This window comes from Schistocerca nitens, chromosome 4, assembly GCF_023898315.1.
Source record: "Schistocerca nitens isolate TAMUIC-IGC-003100 chromosome 4, iqSchNite1.1, whole genome shotgun sequence".
NCBI lineage: Eukaryota > Metazoa > Arthropoda > Insecta > Orthoptera > Acrididae > Schistocerca > Schistocerca nitens.
Window position 1 is genome coordinate 741,524,762 of NC_064617.1, and position 18,376 is coordinate 741,543,137.

The 18,376-nt window shown below is 42.4% G+C and overlaps 1 protein-coding gene across 1 annotated transcript in view; it reads right to left on the reverse strand.

Annotated features, from left to right (window-relative positions):
* Positions 1-18,376, reverse strand: part of LOC126252984 (ATP-dependent translocase ABCB1-like) — a 189,476-nt gene that overhangs the window by 151,566 nt on the left and 19,534 nt on the right. The window contains exons 2-4 of the mRNA XM_049954012.1: positions 15,966-16,054; positions 3,406-3,522; positions 3,203-3,269 (exon numbers count right to left, since the gene is read on the reverse strand). Coding sequence (XP_049809969.1) covers positions 3,203-3,269; positions 3,406-3,522; positions 15,966-15,985 — 204 coding nt within the window. The 5' untranslated portion in view covers positions 15,986-16,054. The remainder of the gene's footprint in view (positions 1-3,202; positions 3,270-3,405; positions 3,523-15,965; positions 16,055-18,376) is intronic.

An 18,376-nucleotide genomic window follows, 5' to 3' on the forward strand; every position in this document is an offset into this window, starting at 1 on the left:
ACTGGCGGAATTAAAGCTGTGAGGACGGACCGTGAGTCGTGCATGGGTAGCTCGGTTGGTAGAGCTCTTGCCAGCGAAAGGAAAGGTCTCGAGTTCGAGTCTCGGTCCGGCACACAGTTTTAATCTGCCAGGAAGTTTCTTCTTCAGCTCCGTCTACTAACTTCTCGCTCAACGGGCTATAAATAATCACTATTCCTCCAATTCACAAGTAAAGGGAAGGGTCAAAACGAAGTACACTCTGCGATGTACTTAATGGTGATGTACAGCGCGTAAATGAAATATAGATCTAGGTGTGGATTCATGATCAGCGGGCAGGGGGGAGGGAGGGGGGGCAAAATTGTCAGTGACTATATGACTATACCTGTCGTTAACCTACTACTCAAGGAAAGAGGAAAAAGTGACTGCAAGAGCGCTGCGAGAGGCATAAGAAGCTGTCGCCTTAATTGATAAATTGTTGCAGATCGTATACAACGACGGCGAAGTACAAATTCGCCAACACCACATGAGAGGCCGGGTATCTCTTGTCAGTAAGCAAATAGACGCACATCTATTCCTTTTGGCCGAAGAATGCTGAGAGACGTTAATAAACCCCGTGCGTGTACTTTTTCGCTTACAGTATTTCTCTAGAGAACAGAACCACGTTCCCTAGTTTCCAACTTGCGTGCTTTGCGAGACAGTCACTCTGCGGGCGTTGGAGTAACCATACTTTTCTTGAGACTAAATCGTAAGCGATGTGTGTTCTGTGGGTTGAGATCGGCCTACGCTGATGAGGCAAGACATTATGAGCATATTTTATCTGGTCATCTGTAACTGAGGTGACGAAGTCATGGGACACTTCCTACCATCGTATCGGACTTCCTTTCGTCCGGCGTAGTGCAGCAACTCGACGTTTAATGGACTCAAGAAGTCGTTGGAAATCTCCTGCGAATACCGAGCGACGCTGCGTCTACAGCCGTCCAAAATGCGAAAGTGTATACGGAACAGTATTTTGTGCACTAACTGGTCCCTCGACTATGTCCCATAAATGTTCTATGAGAATCTCGTCGGGCGATCTGAAGGCCAAATCATTCTGTCTAATTGTCCAGAATGTTCTTCATACCATTCGCCAACGATTGTGGCCCAGTGACATGACATGAGAACATGAAGTGCATAAATGGCTGCAAATGGCCTCAAGTAGCTAAACATAAACACTTCCAGTCAATGGTCGGTGCAGGTGTATCAGAAGAGCCAGTTCGTCGCATGTAAACACAGGCCACACCATTATGGAGCCACCACCAGCTCGCAGAGTGCCTTGCTGACAACTTGGATCCATGGGTTCGTCGGATCTGCGCCACACTCGAACCTTACCTTCAGCTCTTACCGACTGAAGTCGGGGTTTTCCAGGAGGTGTTACGAGCCCAGGAGACGTCTGCAGGCGACATCGTGCTGTTAGAAAAGGCACTCGCGTCGGTCGTCTGCTACCATAGCCCATTAACGCCAAATTTCGCCGCACTGTCCTAACGGATACGTGCGTCGTACATCTCTAATTGATTTCTGCGGTTATTTCAAGCAGTGTTGCATGTCTGTTAGTACCCATAACTGTACAGAAACGCCGCTGCTCTCGGTGTTTAACTGAGGGCCATCGGCCACTGCGTTGTCTGTGCTGGAAGGTAAAACCTCAAATTTGTTATTCTCGGCTGTGGATCTCACAATAATGAATTCCCTAATGATTTCAGGACTGGAATGTCCCACGTCCCAAGTACCGTTTTGTGTCCAGTCTCTTAATTCCCTTCGTGAGGCCATAATTACGTTGGAAACCTTTTACATGAACCACCTGAGTACAAACGGCAGCTCCGCCAATGCACTGCTTTTTACGCCTTGTGTACGCGATACCACCGACATCTGTATACGTGTATATTGCTATGTCATGACTTTTGTCACCTGAATGTGTAATGACTAGTTTAGACCCATAGCGTTCATTTTCAAACCTTTACCTGCATCTGTGATGTTCGACGGTAACACAGTTCTAATGGAGCATTCGAAATACTTGTTCGTACAACAGGACAACATAACACATGTGACAGAAGAACATGACAGAGCTGTTTAATAGGTACACATTAGTTAAGAATGCAGACATTAACGTTGCAGTATGGCATGAAATGGAACGAGCAAGTAAGCCCGGTAGTAGGGAAGGCGAATGATCATCGTCAGTTACTGGGACAATTTTAAGTAAGTGTTGCTCATCTATAAAGGAAACTGCGCACACAATATTTTTGCGAGACATTCTTGAGTTTTCTGGGTCCATGCCAGGTCGGTTTAGCCGAAGACTGAACCAATTCACAGGCGTGCTCCTAGATTTGTTACCGGTACGTTCGATCAACACGTGAGTATTACAGCAATGAAACGTGAACTCAAACTGGTGTGTCTCTATGGATGGAGAGGTTCTTTTTGCGAAACACTGTTGAAAAAGTTTAGGAAACGGACATTGGAAACAGACGGCAAAACGATCTTACTGCCATAAACACACACTCCGTGTATGAACAGCAACGACACGGTAAATCAGGGCTCGTGCGGAAGTCATAGACTGTCGTTTCGCCGTGCGGAGTGGCGGCCTCTCCCGGCGGAGGTTTGAGTCCTCCCTCGGGCACGGGTCTGTGTGTTGTTCTTAGCGTAAGTTGGTTTAAGTTGTGTGCAAGTTTAGGGACCGATGACCTCAGCGGTTTGGTCCCTTAGGAATTCACACACACACACACACACACACACACACACACACACACACACACACACACTGTCGTTTCTCTCTCGTTCCGTTTGCGTGTGGGAAAGGGATGTGTAGCAGTAGTGCAAGCTACCCTCCGCCATGCACTATATGGTGGCTAGCAGAGTACATATGTAGAAGAAGATACCAAAATTTTGGTACATGTGATGACTAATTGTGAACGTGACGGGTCTTGTGTCTAACTCCTACAGACCACTTTTAGAGACAGGTGAGCAGTATCAAGCCAATGATAATATGAAGAAAAACTAATGGAATTTGCCAGTCTTAGCTGTTTCGTGTTTCTAAGACCAAAAATCTTTCCAAAGAATTATGTTCCCGGTTTGTGCTTTGACGTAATGGACAACCAGCTACCGTAAATAACCAACTATCATCAGATTTATAATGGTAATGAAATATCGTTCAGCAACATCCTGCTAGACGACTCTCATAAAAATGGAAACTTACCAGTTTTAAGAAAGGGACGGGAGGCGGAGGCTCTTCAACTTGCTGCTCTTTTGAGTTCGTTGCCTCCCTGAAACAAAGAAATGGCAATGAGTTTATAAGAAAGGATGTATGTGTAACATTGGTGGCAACAGCAAGTTCAGATATCACGAGAAATGTGTTTTTTAAGTTTTTGTTGCCGTAACATGCATCAGTCGACGACTTACGTTTCTGTCGATGAGGGAGTCCCATCTTCCGGTTTGTCACCTGCCGACAACATTTCGTCCGTTGCTTTGTTTTTCTCGTCTTCGGATTTACGTAACAGAGGCTTCTGACCCTCCAACCTGGAGAAAAGAGTAACAATATGAGGTCTCTGAAAATTTTAAATAAGTTTCTGCAGTACAAAGGACTTTCCTGGCATGATACCACTACAGTTTTCAGACAATCAGTATTTCAGGACATAGTATGATTCTTAAAACAAACAGTACCAGTTCATTTCCTCTGCAAGCATTCTCTAGTATTATTTAACAAATGAGATTTTAAGATACTCCACAAAGTCGTCGGTGTATAAAGATTTTCTTCCTGGAGGAAGATCGCCAGCAATGGCCATTGCGATATTCGGAAGGAAGCTGCTCTTGTCATATCAGTCTTCCAACTTTGTACATGTACCTTTTTTTTAAATCTTTTTCTTGGTCATCAGTCTGCTGACTGGTAGACATGTACCTTTATTGGCTGAAATTCAACGTAAGATCCGTCTGAGTGGTCAGCGTGACGGATTGCCGACCTACGGGCCCAGGTTCGATTCCCGGCTGGGTTGGAGATTTTCTCCACGCAGGGACTGGGTGTTGTGTTGTCTTTATCATAATTTCATCCCCATCCGGCTCGCAGGTCGCCCAAAAAAAATGGTTCAAATGGCTCTGAGCACTATGGGACGTAACATCTATGGTCATCAGTCCCCTAGAACTTAGAACTACTTAAACCTAACTAACCTAAGGACAGCACACAACACCCAGTCATCACGAGGCAGAGAAAATCCCTGACCCCAGGTCGCCCAATGTGGCGTTGAATGTAATAAGACCTGCACCAAGGCGGCCGGACCTGCCAATGACTGCAAAAGCTGATTTCCATTTTTCCAATGTAAGATCCGTGGAAGAGTTTACATTTTTTATTACACCAGTAATTAACGTTTATTTCATGTCTCATTGACAGATCGAGTATGCTTCTTCCTCTCTTTGCTTAAATGCTGACGGGGCAAACACAGAAGACATAACAAATATGTAAGTGTCGGGATTAACACGGTTCTCAGTCCATCCGCCATAGTTACGCTGTTGCCTTTATACGTCTGCTCTTGCAAAGTGTTTACGTCGCTAGAATTTTATCCGAGTCGAATAATGGCAGGTATTGAAAAAAGAATCGAACGAAACTTCAAGCGTGAAATTTAGGCAGTGTTTTGGTTTTTGAAACTGCGTATCATCGTGTAGTGGAGTATACGTTAAGAACAGTGACAGTATACATTAAGAACAGAATCGTTGTAATAATAGAAAATAGGAGACACTGTTACCTCACTAAGATGATTGGTAGAGGAAAGGGGATGATATCTATCCTTAACACATTACAGGCAGAGGGCCAGATAAGTTGAAGAAGAATGGGAAATCAGATCAAATGTGTTCTTGCTGAGGCAACGATTCCGTGAATCTAAATTAGCAATTTACGAAAACCACATCAAATTATAAACACGACAAACTTACTCTACGCCTGAAACCATTTGTTCCAAATTACGAGTTCATTGCGTTCAACAGGGCGCCACTTCGTGCGGTGTTAACAACAATTGTTGCTTTTGTAGAATCTCCTGCAGTGACAACTTTATTTAATCGTGTCTGAGCTACATCTGTAATTAATTAATACGCTATATATGCTAGATTACAAATACAAGTAAATGACAGTTATTCATTCATATATACATTCATGATCTTCACATATTGTAAGTCGTCATTATTGTCTAAAGCAAGGCTCATATCTCTCTCCAGTGTTCGGCACACTTCACTGCAGCGTCGTTGGCCAACCACAGGTCTTGGAAAGTGCATGGGGCCAGCAAGGATGGACAGGTCAGCAGGTGTGTCACGGTTTGTTTTCCTCCACATTGGCAGGGCTCTTCTTCGGCGTATCCCCACTTGATCGGGTTATCCTGTGATCTTCCCATTTGACATCTAAGTCTATTTAGGCTCTTCCAGACTCTCCATTCCAATTGTGATCCAGCAGGAAGTTTTTCTTTAATGTTCCAACTTTTCAGTCTGCCTTTATCCAATTTCTGTTTCCATATTGATTCTCTAGTTGTAGACTGACTTTCGGTTAGTGGACGTTCAACTTTTATGAAGTCTTTCCTAGATTTAAGTCTTGCCTCCGCTGGCTGATGTGCGTACAGGGGATGTCTTCTATCTTCGCACTGCCTGCTTCGTTCGGCCATCGCCAACGTTTGCCGTCTGATCTGTGGGGGGGCTATTCCAGAACACATATAAAGGAGATCACGGTTTGTAGTCTTCAGGCATCCCGTGATTAACCGACATGAGGCATTCAGTGCTGCGTCTAGCTTCTGAGCATGTGTCGATCTTCTCCAGACGGGGCATGCATATTCAGCTGGAGCAAAGCACAATGCCAGGGATGATGCACGTAGAATTTCAGGGTTTGCTCCCCAGTGTGAGTTGGTAAGTTTACGGATTATGCCGTTCCGTGTGTTGACTTTCGCTCTAGTTTTCTCTACGTGTTTCTTGTAAGACAATGTTCGATCTAACGTGACTCCAAGATAAACTGGGTTTGGGCAGTATTGAAGTTTAACTGAGTTCCATTCCAATTGTAATTCCCTGTTTGCTTCCTTGTTGTTTAGATGAAATAAACAAGTCTGCGTCTTTGCTGGATTAGTTCGAAGCTGGTTCCCGTTGTAATATTCAGTTAGTTCTTCTAAGGCATCTGTTATGTTTCTCTCAATCTGTTTGATTAATCTAGATTGGCATGCAATGGCTACATCATCAGCATAGATAAAGCTTCTTGTCGTCGGTCCAACTGGTTGGTCATTTGTATACAGATTAAAAAGTATGGGGGACAAAACACTACCTTGTGGCCGGCCGCGGTGGTCTCGCGGTTCTAGGCGCGCAGTCCGGAACCGTGGGACTGCTACGGTCGCAGGTTCGAATCCTGCCTCGGGCATGGATGTGTGTGATGTCCTTAGGTTAGTTAGGTTTAAGTAGTTCTAAGTTCTAGGGGACTGATAACCACAGCAGTTGAGTCCCATAGTGCTCAGAGCCATTTGAATTTGAACTACCTTGTGGGAGCCCGTTCTTCTGGTTCCTCCAGCGACTTCTTTGTTCTTGAAATTCTACATAGTATCTTCTGTTACAGATCAGTGATCTCACAAATTCAGTAAGGTGGTAGTGACAACTGAAAAATGGCCACTGCAAGGAATGGAGGACAAGAAAACTTAGGGTGAAAGACTAAACGAAAATACAAACATTTAAGAGAAAATGTCACCATATGTCAAGGAGAATGAAAGCTTTAAACAATACGATCATTACTTGTAGGATACTACAAGTCATTGAGCAGTCGGAAGCAATTAAGTGAATTTATGAAAGTGTAATGAAAACAGACATGTAGTTAACCCCTTATTTGCCACACAGAAATGTTGTGAAGTTACTTAAGTTAAATGTACACTGACGAAAAAAGCAACAGCAAAAAACAGTTAATGTGAGGTAATGAAACGTTCATGCATTGTTTTGTACAGGTGCCAGCCGTCAGTTTGTGGAATGGAAATCCACGCCTGTTGCACTTTGTTGGTCAATACAGGGACGGTTAATGCTGGTTATGGATGACGCTGGAGTTGTCGTTCGATGTTGTGCTCGATTGGAGACAGAGCTGATGATCGAGCAGGGCAAGCCAACATATTGGCACTTTATAGAGCATGTTGGGTTACAACAGCGGTTTGTGCGAGAGCGTTATCCTGTTGGATAACACCCCCTGAAATGTTGTTTATGAATGGCAGCACAACAGGTCGAATCACCAGACTGACGTAGAGGTTTGCGTTCAGGGTACGTGGAATAACCACGAGAGTGCGTCCGATGCTATGCGAAACAGCATCCCAAACCATAACTCCTTTGACGTGTCTAGAACTCAGACAGGTTCATGGCAGGCCCTAAAGTCGGGTCCTTATACCAACACACGGCCATCACTGGCACCAAGAATGAACCAGATTTTATTAGAAGACACAACAGACGTGCATCCTGCCCTCCAATGAACTCTCACTTGACACCTCTGAGGTCGCAAATTGCGATGGTTTCAAATCAATGAAACGCACAAGGCGTCTGATTCGGAGCTGTCCTTGAAGTAACCGATTTTTAACAGTTAGTTGTGTCACTGCGGTGCCAACTACTGCTCAAATTGCTACTGTAGATGCAAAACGACCCGCCAGGCCCATAAGTCGAACATCATTCCGATAAAAGAATCGTTCAAATGTCATATGGAACTTGTAGCTAAGTAACTAACTAACTAATTAACGATGGTCAATCCTCTAGATAGTGCCTAGTGGACGTCAGGAGCCCGGTCTGCCTACGACAGTACGCTCCCGTGAACACTGCTGCCAGCAATCAAGTGCAGTACAGTGGCTGCATTCCTGCCAAGTCTTGCTGCCAAATACAGCTTCTCGTAGCCCTATTACACGAACTCATTCAAACGCAATGTGTTAATAATGGGGCCTTTGTTATCTTAAAGGCATTCTTCCTTAACATCAGCTCACCGCGTCCCATCTCAAAGGTAACTAACATTTATGGCCTTATTTTGCTTCCTTTTTATCTTCTTTATTATTGGAGGTCCCGAAAACGGGGCAGGTTGGCAGCGGATTGAAACCGCTCTTCAGTCAAAGGTTACATATACTTTATTTGAAGATGGTTAAAATACACTCCTGGAAATGGAAAAAAGAACACATTGACACCGGTGTGTCAGACCCACCATACTTGCTCCGGACACTGCGAGAGGGCTGTACAAGCAATGATCACACGCACGGCACAGCGGACACACCAGGAACCGCGGTGTTGGCCGTCGAATGGCGCTAGCTGCGCAGCATTTGTGCACCGCCGCCGTCAGTGTCAGCCAGTTTGCCGTGGCATACGGAGCTCCATCGCAGTCTTTAACACTGGTAGCATGCCGCGACAGCGTGGACGTGAACCGTATGTGCAGTTGACGGACTTTGAGCGAGGGCGTATAGTGGGCATGCGGGAGGCCGGGTGGACGTACCGCCGAATTGCTCAACACGTGGGGCGTGAGGTCTCCACAGTACATCGATGTTGTCGCCAGTGGTCGGCGGAAGGTGCACGTGCCCGTCGACCTGGGACCGGACCGCAGCGACGCACGGATGCACGCCAAGACCGTAGGATCCTACGCAGTGCCGTAGGGGACCGCACCGCCACTTCCCAGCAAGTTAGGGACACTGTTGCTCCTGGGGTATCGGCGAGGACTATTCGCAACCGTCTCCATGAAGCTGGGCTACGGTCCCGCACACCGTTAGGCCGTCTTCCGCTCACGCCCCAACATCGTGCAGCCCGCCTCCAGTGGTGTCGCGACAGGTGTGAATGGAGGGACGAATGGAGACGTGTCGTCTTCAGCGATGAGAGTCGCTTCTGCCTTGGTGCCAATGATGGTCGTATGCGTGTTTGGCGCCGTGCAGGTGAGCGCCACAATCAGGACTGCATACGACCGAGGCACACAGGGCCAACACCCGGCATCATGGTGTGGGGAGCGATCTCCTACACTGGCCGTACACCACTGGTGATCGTCGAGGGGACACTGAATAGTGCACGGTACATCCAAACCGTCATCGAACCCATCGTTCTACCATTCCTAGACCGGCAAGGGAATGTGTCAATAAAGTTTCCCCTTCCTGGGACAATGAATTCACGGTGTTCTTATTTCAATTTCCAGGAGTGTATATGAAATGTGACAATAACAGATGATTTTGTAAAAATACATGGGTAGACGATACTGACGATTTTTAGATAAAAGCAAGTGGCAAAAAACGAGGATTTTGTAAAAGACACATAGATAGAAAATACCGGTGGTTTTTAATTCTAGTTTGTCGATTTTATATTACAGTTAAAATATAGTCACTGATGAATGTGAATGATGCCATGGTGTAATAGTTTGCTCGTTTACAGCGTATATTTAAAGCCCACCTGACTTGCATCCTCTTATGCGACTGATGAGAAATTTGAATGGACATCAAACAGTCTATAAACTTTCGTTTATGTCGCACAACTCCATCTTGGTGTTGTGATTTTTTTCCATCAGAGTATACGTTCATGTGAACAATTGTACGTACAATGTTTTCAAAATGCGGTAGACTACAAGTGTCGTTGCTCAGAAAAGACGCATGGGTGCTACAATATGCCACGCGGAGTGGCCGCGCGGTTTGAGGGTCCTATCACGGCCTGCGCGGCCCCTTCCGCCGTAGGTTCGAGTCTTCCGTCAGGCATGGGTGTGTGTGTTGTTCTTAGCACAAGTTAGTTTAAGCAGTGTTTAAGTCTAGGGACCGATGAGCTAAGCAGTTTGGTCCCTTAGGAAATCACACACATGTGAACTTTTTTTGCTACAGTATAAATATTGCAATGTTGTTCTGCAGCTGAAAAAAAGTTTGTATTTTACGAAATTTCATGAGAAATGGCTAAAAAAGACTGTCATGTCGTACATCAATCACTGGCACAATAGGTGCTGTTTTCTTCTTCTTCTAGACTTGTTCTCCATCCAATAGCCAAAGCCAGTTTTCCTCCTCCCAGAGAAGATAAGTACTGTCCTACGTAAGAACTTGCCAGTAAGTATAACAACTCACTTTCAAGACTTATAAGAAATTTTGATGCACAAGAAAAAACAGCGCCGCAAAATCGGAAGAAAGTGCTACCCCTGTAACTGATGCTCACATAACTTCCCGCAGTGTCTGCTAAAGATGCACGCTATTTATGTATCACGTATTGATAGCATCCCATGGACGTCATAGCAACGAAATTGTAAGTTTCCTTGTGACGCCGATAGTGGGCGCGTGGCATCTGGCGGAGACAGTGGTATGCGCATGCTGAGCCGCAGCTCTCCACCAGCTCTGTACTTCGAACGCCTTCTTTCGCCGCAGGATGGCCAGCGACAGCCTCTCAGCCCACTGACGCTTGGAGCCACTTCACTCAGTGTTGCTGCGCAGACGACCTCTAATCGACACAACAGTTCATGCTGTAGTGCAGGAAGCCATTCCTTGTGGACATTGTGGTAGCTGGACTCTTAAATATTGCCGCACTGTTTGTAATGCATCTTCGTTTGTATGGAGAAATACAAGTTAAGTCTTCTGTTTGTTGTGTTACCTTGTTCGCTGATCATTTCTGTTCCCGTGCAGCTTCCCCATGATGACAGTTGCCGCACCACTCCGTAGCCTGCCTCTCCTTACCGTTGTGTACGAAACTGCATAGAACACCTTTTGCCAGAGACAACAGAACATCGTTGTGTATGAGATCTTAAATGTTGCCGTCAAGTTCCGTTACCCTTCCAAGAACGAAACTCGCAATATGTTGCAGAAAACAGTTCGCATTCTTGATGTTGCTTGCCAAATGCAGAGTTAAATAACCAAAATATAAGCATTTCTGCGTTATGTTACTGGCGCTAAAACATGATTTGAACGTGCTTTACGTTAAAGAAAGAGATTATGTAACATTAGATTAATACGAGATACGCAGGAACTGTAGATTACGTGAAGCATGCTTCCTTCTAGGATCAAGAATCATTTTCAGAGATGGTGTCATGACGCGAAGCTAAGCACTATTACAAGATACGGGCAAGAAAGCGAAAAATAGGGTCAGATTCTCAGAGCTGTAGGATTAATAGCCCTTGTCATGACCCATATGAAGACTTAGTCAAGAGAAGAACACATTTTACGTCATTGCGACAAAGTGCTAAATGTAATTGTGTAGCAGACTCGTAAGAAATCGCCGCAATGGCAGAAAACACTGCAGTATGATGTTTTATCTACTGGTTGGATTCTCTCCTGCATCCATCCGTATCTGGTGCTAATCTTTTCATCTTTACGTTTCTATTACACCAAAAATCTAGTCTTTCTCTGTTACTAGTGCTATTCTCCTCTACTAGTGCTTCCAGGACCAGGTTTACTATGCCTGGATGCAGTAACAGATACCCCACTAAACTGTGCCTTCTTCAGGTAAGAGTTTTTCAAAGAATTCTATCCCCTTCAATATTTATTGTTACTTCTTTATTTCTTCCCTTATCAGTCCATTTAATTTTCAGCGTTCTTTGATAGCACTACAAATAAAATGCTTCCAGCTTCTCTATCACTTCATTTCCTGTAGTTCACGTTTCACTGCAAACAAGATTGTACTGTTGTTCACTATCAGCAATTACTTCCTCAGTTCGTTCAATCCCGCATCCGGCAATCCTGATTTAGGTTTTCCATGATTTCCCTAAATCGCTCCAGGCAAAGGCCGGGATGGCTCCTTTGAAAGGGCACGGCCGACTTCCTTTCCCGTCCTTCCCTAAACCGATGAGACCGATGACCTCGCAGTTTGGTCTCTTCCCCCAAAACAACCCCAACCCCAACTTTCTCAGCTCCAGATTAATATCTGATATCATTGACTTTTACTAAAGAAAGACTTCTTCACCTGCGCCAAGCTATTCCTGGTAGATACTCAGTGGTTATATATATATATATATATATATATATATATATATATATATATATATATATGCTTGAGCATGTCTGTAAAAATCTTACTTCCTAGGCAGCATAACGGAGTAAGCAGTAAGAATAGTAAACATATATTTAAGAACAAAATCATCATTTTAGAAACGTTCGAGGATAAGAGAACCTACCTTCTCACTAAGCTGACGCATGGAAAGAAAAGAAGGATGTCATTCCCTGAACACCAGTAACTTTAGGGACGCTGCATCATGTTAGAATCTTCCACTACACTGTTGTTCCCATTTCTGAGATTAAGCAAGTTGTTATTTATATTTCTTATGTTATACACGGCTATATTCTTTGGCCCGTTTATATTTTTAGTCGTATTCAGTGTTAAACATCTTGCCCAATATTTTCAGTAAATTATATAGACCTTCCTTAAATCCGACCACAGGGGCTACATCAACTACAAACCTCAACAATACATTTATAGAATTTTTGTTCCTTCAGTATCCATACTGCTTCTCTGACTACAAGTCACAACAGTAATCATAAATTGTCACCTTACTTTGCACCCTTTTAAATGCAAATGTTTGCGCGAAGAGAAACCAACATTCTACAGAAATTACCAATGGATTTTTGTCCACGTTTTCATAGCCAAAAGAAGAATTGGATATCGACAATAGGTATCACGTGCTAGAAGTTGTCGATGAGTATGCACGTCTAAGAGGCCTTCCATGAAAAGCAACACTTTAGAACCGAAGGACGTCTTGCAACTCCCATCTAAATGCTCTTTGAGGATGACAATAGTGAGCAACAGGGCCGACAACTCACGAGTTGAACAAGGAACTAAAATTCCACTTATCACAGAAGAAACTGTGGAATTCGTCTTCCACGCTGAGAAAAAAGAGAGAGAATACATATGAAATCACAAGATAAATTGAAACTTATCTGCTTTCTCTTGAGCAACAAACTTAATAATAATAGAACACCGACTGATAATGAAAAATATAATAATGTAATAATAATATAATAATACATTATTGAAAACTTAAAAAAAAATAAAAAGTGAAAAAAATATCTGGTCAAATGTTTTGTGAAATGATGTTTCTAAACGTAAGAAGTAAAGTAGATTAGAAAAACGTATGACATGCCTTTGAATGATGCTCGAAACCATGCATAGCAAATGTATAGCCTGGAGAGAATTTAAAGTTCAATATTTGACTTAGAATCTTAGAATTTCAAAGAGTACTGGAGGATATTTGCCTCGTTTATTACGTTGAACCTACGCTTATGTGGCCTTGGCTTACTTTATCATCTGGTACGTTTTAAAGGTCAAGTTTCAACAATGAACTTAAGATTCTCAGTAGGCTCCTTGTTTGCTGTACATGCTTTTCAGGATATTCGAAGGCGCCTCGAATGTTTCTCTAAACTACTTTTTTTTTACTTCTCAAAGAATCATTTCATAAAACGTTTAAACCTTTTCCAAAATTTATTATTCTCAGTTGGGGTTTGTAGATGCTGCACAATATTCGTCTGTTTCTGTACGTTTTTCTAAATACTGTCTACTGCTCATTACATCTTATATTTTCGAAAGCTTTCTCTGTCTGCACAAATGCTAGGAACGCATTCTGCTCTTACTCCACACTGCCTTCCATCACCAAACACAATGGAAGAATTGCTGATATGGTACGTTTATTTTTTTTATGAAATCGCGTTAATGATTCTCGAAGACTTCAATATAATTTTTCTTTCCTTTGTTATATTATTTTGGAACCAGTTTACAGGCATGACTTGTCAGAGTAATCGTCCGATGGCGTGGATAGCAGCGAAAAAAGAAAAGATAAAATTTGACAGAGTGCAATTTAATTTCGTAACAGTTTGGGAGTTTTGTGAATACGTATTTCAATTAAAGCTTCGTTTTGTCACCTAATACAATGAAATTACGTATCAAGTTACCTGAATGTTAACTCCCGAAATGACATTTTGAGTGTCAAAAATTCATGTGCAGTTTGTAGGTTGATCAGCAATTCGACAACCACATGTGACACATAGATTTTAGATGATGTTGGCAGACTGAGTCGGTATCACTTTTCAGAAGTAGTCACTGACTAGTATCTTTCATTTCAGCGAAGAATGTGGATAGAAGACTGAGGCTACAAACAACGCCACATCTCCAATCCGTCGAACACATCCTTCAGTATGCATAACACGGCGAGGATTGTACAAAATCTTGTTAATTCTTTTCGCGATCTTCATTTTATTGCAGGAGAAAAGACGACTTGTGTCAAGATACGCCCTAACAATAGGAATACCTAAAGGAATAATGCTTATAGGCGGTAGATGGTTGGTCACATTTTTAAATAATTTGTTTATTACACACCGTACCATCTCTTTAACTGCTATTTCTTCCCAAAAATGCGCTATGGTCTTGAGGAGATATCTTGAGATATTTCCCAACACACCGGAGAAATTATTTCATTCGGTAACTGCTTATGACAAACAGGCAAAATTTCCGGGTACAGGATGTCGTCAGCAGCATCCCACGCAGTTTATGGCCTTTACTGATCATGCATACATCGGACACTTGTCATAGAAGGAAGCAGAATTTTTTTCGCAATGGAATGTTTGAAACTCTGGCAGAGTCAGTATAGCTCGAGATAGCTTATATTATGCAACGTACGACAGAAATTATCGCTGTCATTAATACTAATGTTACTCAGAATATTGTCGTACTTCGGGATTCCCTGTAATTCATATTAATCTTCAGCAAATTGAAATTCTATGTAGTAGGGGACCAGTTCGTACTTCCAGTAAATACTTTTAAGTGCGTAACTGTATGTTATATGGGAATAATGGTGTAAGTAGGCTGTTTAGGTTTTTATGTTGGTAACGCCAAGTAGCGCTCTGTATGAAAATCACTGACTGTGCTGTGTGCAACCTGTGGCTGGTTGGCATTGTTGGAATATTTGCTATTGCAGTGTTGGGGAGTTGGATGTGAACAGTGCTTAGCGTTGGGCAGTTGGAGGTGAGCCGCCAGCAGTGGTGGATGTGGGAAGAGAGATGGCAGAGTTTTGAGAGCGGACGATCTGGACGTGTGTCCGTCAGAAAAACCAAATTTGTAAGACTGGAAGTCATGAATTGATTTTATATATATATATATATATATATATATATATATATATATATATATATATATATATAATGACTTTTGAACACTATTAAGGTAAATACATTCTTTGAACTCTATCAAAATCTTTCATTTGCTAACTATGCCTATCAGTAGTTAGTGCCTTCAGTAGTTAGAATCTTCTATTTAGCTGGCTGTATTGGCGCTCGCTGTATTGCAGTAGTTCGAGTAACGAAGATTTTTGTGAGGTAAGTGATTCATGAAAGGTATAGGTTATTGTTAGTCATGGCCATTCTTTTGTAGGGATTATTGAAAGTCAGATTGCGTTACGCTAAAAATATTGTGTGTCAGTTTAGTGATGATCAGAAGAAGTAAAGACAGAAATGTCTGAGTACGTTCAGTTTTACTCAGCTGTTTGAAAATCAAATAGCGTAAGGGGTTTACCAGCACTGTAATTCATAAATTTTTCTAAGGGGATGTTTCAGTGGTTTGATATACTAAATTCGGAGACACTCGAATGCCTCGTTATTTCTCCACATATGATTTTAGGATTCCACATTCTTAAAGAGTGTATTGTATGTGGCGCAGCTCTTCACACACCTGAATGTAGAGGTATTGGTACCATGAAAGAAAGAGAATAGGGAGTACGTTAGAAGTTGAAAGTGCTCACAATTTCTTCTACATTCGAAAAATTCAGGTAATATTAACTAGCATGTTGGTTTCAGATTTATTTATTATTTCAATGTGATGTCATTTATAATTAAGACTGATCTGACAATCACATGAAATACAGATGTTACAAATGTGTTAGACAACGATGTGTAGTTGAAATTAGCTAATCACACGATTAAATAAGCATTACATTACAGCCTACTACGGACTATGTTTAAGTTTATTAAACATCTGGAGGCTGTAGATCCCCAAAAATACAAAGTCATTTAGAAACTCACACTTCCGCCTCTGAAGCCATTTTCGACGACGTTTCTTTTCCTTCAGCCTTTTCGGATGTTCATCAAGGATCACTCCCGGGCAACCAGAACTGCAATAAGTAAAGCAAAAATTCCTATAGACAAGTTTTAAATTTCTTCTACCAGAAACAATACTCATATTGAAGCCTATGGATAGCTTGTGCCCATCGCTAAAATAATAATTAGCTGTTTGGAGGTATTTTCGTCTAACTGAGAAACAAACAACAAAAACAGGAAGAATTACACCTCTTTTTAGTATTTTCTTTCATTATCAAGTGATGAAGTTTACATTAGTGTCATTCTGTATTGTCTATTTGTTCAACATGACATTACTCTGTTTTGTGGCCTCAATGGTCGTGTGTGGGCTATTGATCCATTCATGAGCAATATTGGCCCTATAATAAGAACAAGGATATCGAAAAAGACAGATTGCTATTTACCGTAAAGCAGACACGTTAAGTTGCAGACAGGCACAATTAAAAGACACTCACATTAAGCTTTCTGCCACAACCTTCATCAGCAAAAGAGAAACACACGCAGTTCATACGCACAAGCACGCACACGTCATGCATACATGAGCACCAACTCCAGCATCTCGGGCTCTTCAGAACTGTGTGGATCATAAGACTCATACATTTTACACGTCAGCGTGAATGATTTTAGAAATTTTAATGGAATGTTATCTACCTCTAGTGCTTTAATGATCTTAAGTCTTCCAAAGCTCTTTTAAAATCTTTCTAATACTGAATCACCTTTCTCTTCTGTGTCGACTCCTATTCCTTTTATCATGTCGTCAGATAAGCCTTACCCCCCAAAGAGGCGTTCGATGTACTCTTTCCATCCATTCACTCTCTCTCCTCTGCATTTAACAGTGGAGTTCCTATTGCAGTCTTAATATCAACACCCTTGCAAAAGGTTGTTTTGACTTTTCTATTTTCTGAATCTGTCCTTCCAACAATCGTTTCTCTTTCGATTTCTTCACACTTTTGATGCAGCCATTTCGCCTTAGCTTCCCTGCACCTTCTGTTTATTTAATTCCTAAGAGACTTGTATTGCTGTGTTCCGAATTTTAGATACACATTTTTGACTTCCTTGCTTCATCAATGAACTGCGGGATTTCTTGTGCTATCTGTGGTTTCCTCTCAGTTACCTTCTATGTACACACGTTTTTTACTCCAGCTACTGTGATTGCTCTTTTTGTATAAGTCCATTCCTCTTCAACTGAACTACCTACTGAGCTACTCGTTATAGCAATATCTATAGCCTCAGAAAACTTCAAGTGTATGTCTTCATTCCTTGGTACTTTATCCTTCTTCATCTTGCACTGATTCTTCCTGAATCGTCTCTTAAACTTCAGCTTACTCTTCGTCACTACTAAATTGTGATCTGAATCTTACAATCCAGTATCTGATTTAGGAATCTCTGCCTGATCATTATGTAATCTAACTGAAATCGTTCCGTATCTCGCGACCTTTTTCGAGTATACCTACATCTCTTGTGATTCTTGAACAATTCGCTATTACTAACTGTAATTTAATCCACCTCCCCTCTCATTCCCGCTACGATGTCGTTATTCTCCCGTGCCCCGTAAACCTTTCTTCAGTTCCTTCCCGTACAACTGCATTTCAGTCCCCCATGACTATCCGATTTTCATCGCTCTTTACGTTAAATATCCTCATATACTCTCTCTATCTCTTCATCCTGTGACGTCGGCATTTATACCTGAACTTTCGTTGTCGGTGTTGGTTTACTGTCGATTCTGATTAGAGCACCGTATCACTGAACTGTTTACAGTAACACACTCTCTGTGCCCTACCTTCCTATTCGTAACGAATTCTACTCTTTTTATACCATTTTCTGCTGCTGTTGATGTCAACTTGCACTCATCTGACCAGAAATCCTTTTCTTCTTTCCCTTTCACCCTGCTGATCCCCAAAACACCTCGATTGTGTCTTAGCATTTCCCTTTTCAGATTTTCTAGCTTTCCTATTATGTCTAAACTTCTAACATTCCACCCCCCGACTCGTAGAATGTTATTCTTTCGTTTTTTATTCAGTTCCATTTCTCATGTTCACCAACTCCTTAGCGCTACCCTCCCAGAGATCCGAATGGTGGACTATTCCGGAATCTTATGCCAATGGAAAGCTCGTCATGACACGTTTTCAATTGTAGGCCTTCGGCAGGGCAGCGGCTAGAACGTTTTGTTTGCGTCCCGTCCGCGGTCTAGACCAATGTGTGCAGTCTGTTTACATCTTCACCGCCGCTTAGTGCTACAACTGTTGACAGACGTGCCATGGTTCAAGTGTATCGAACATCTGAGATCAAGTTTAGTTTTCAGTCGGACTATGCACAACCCACGGCATTTGAAATCGAATGCCTCCTTCACGATGAAG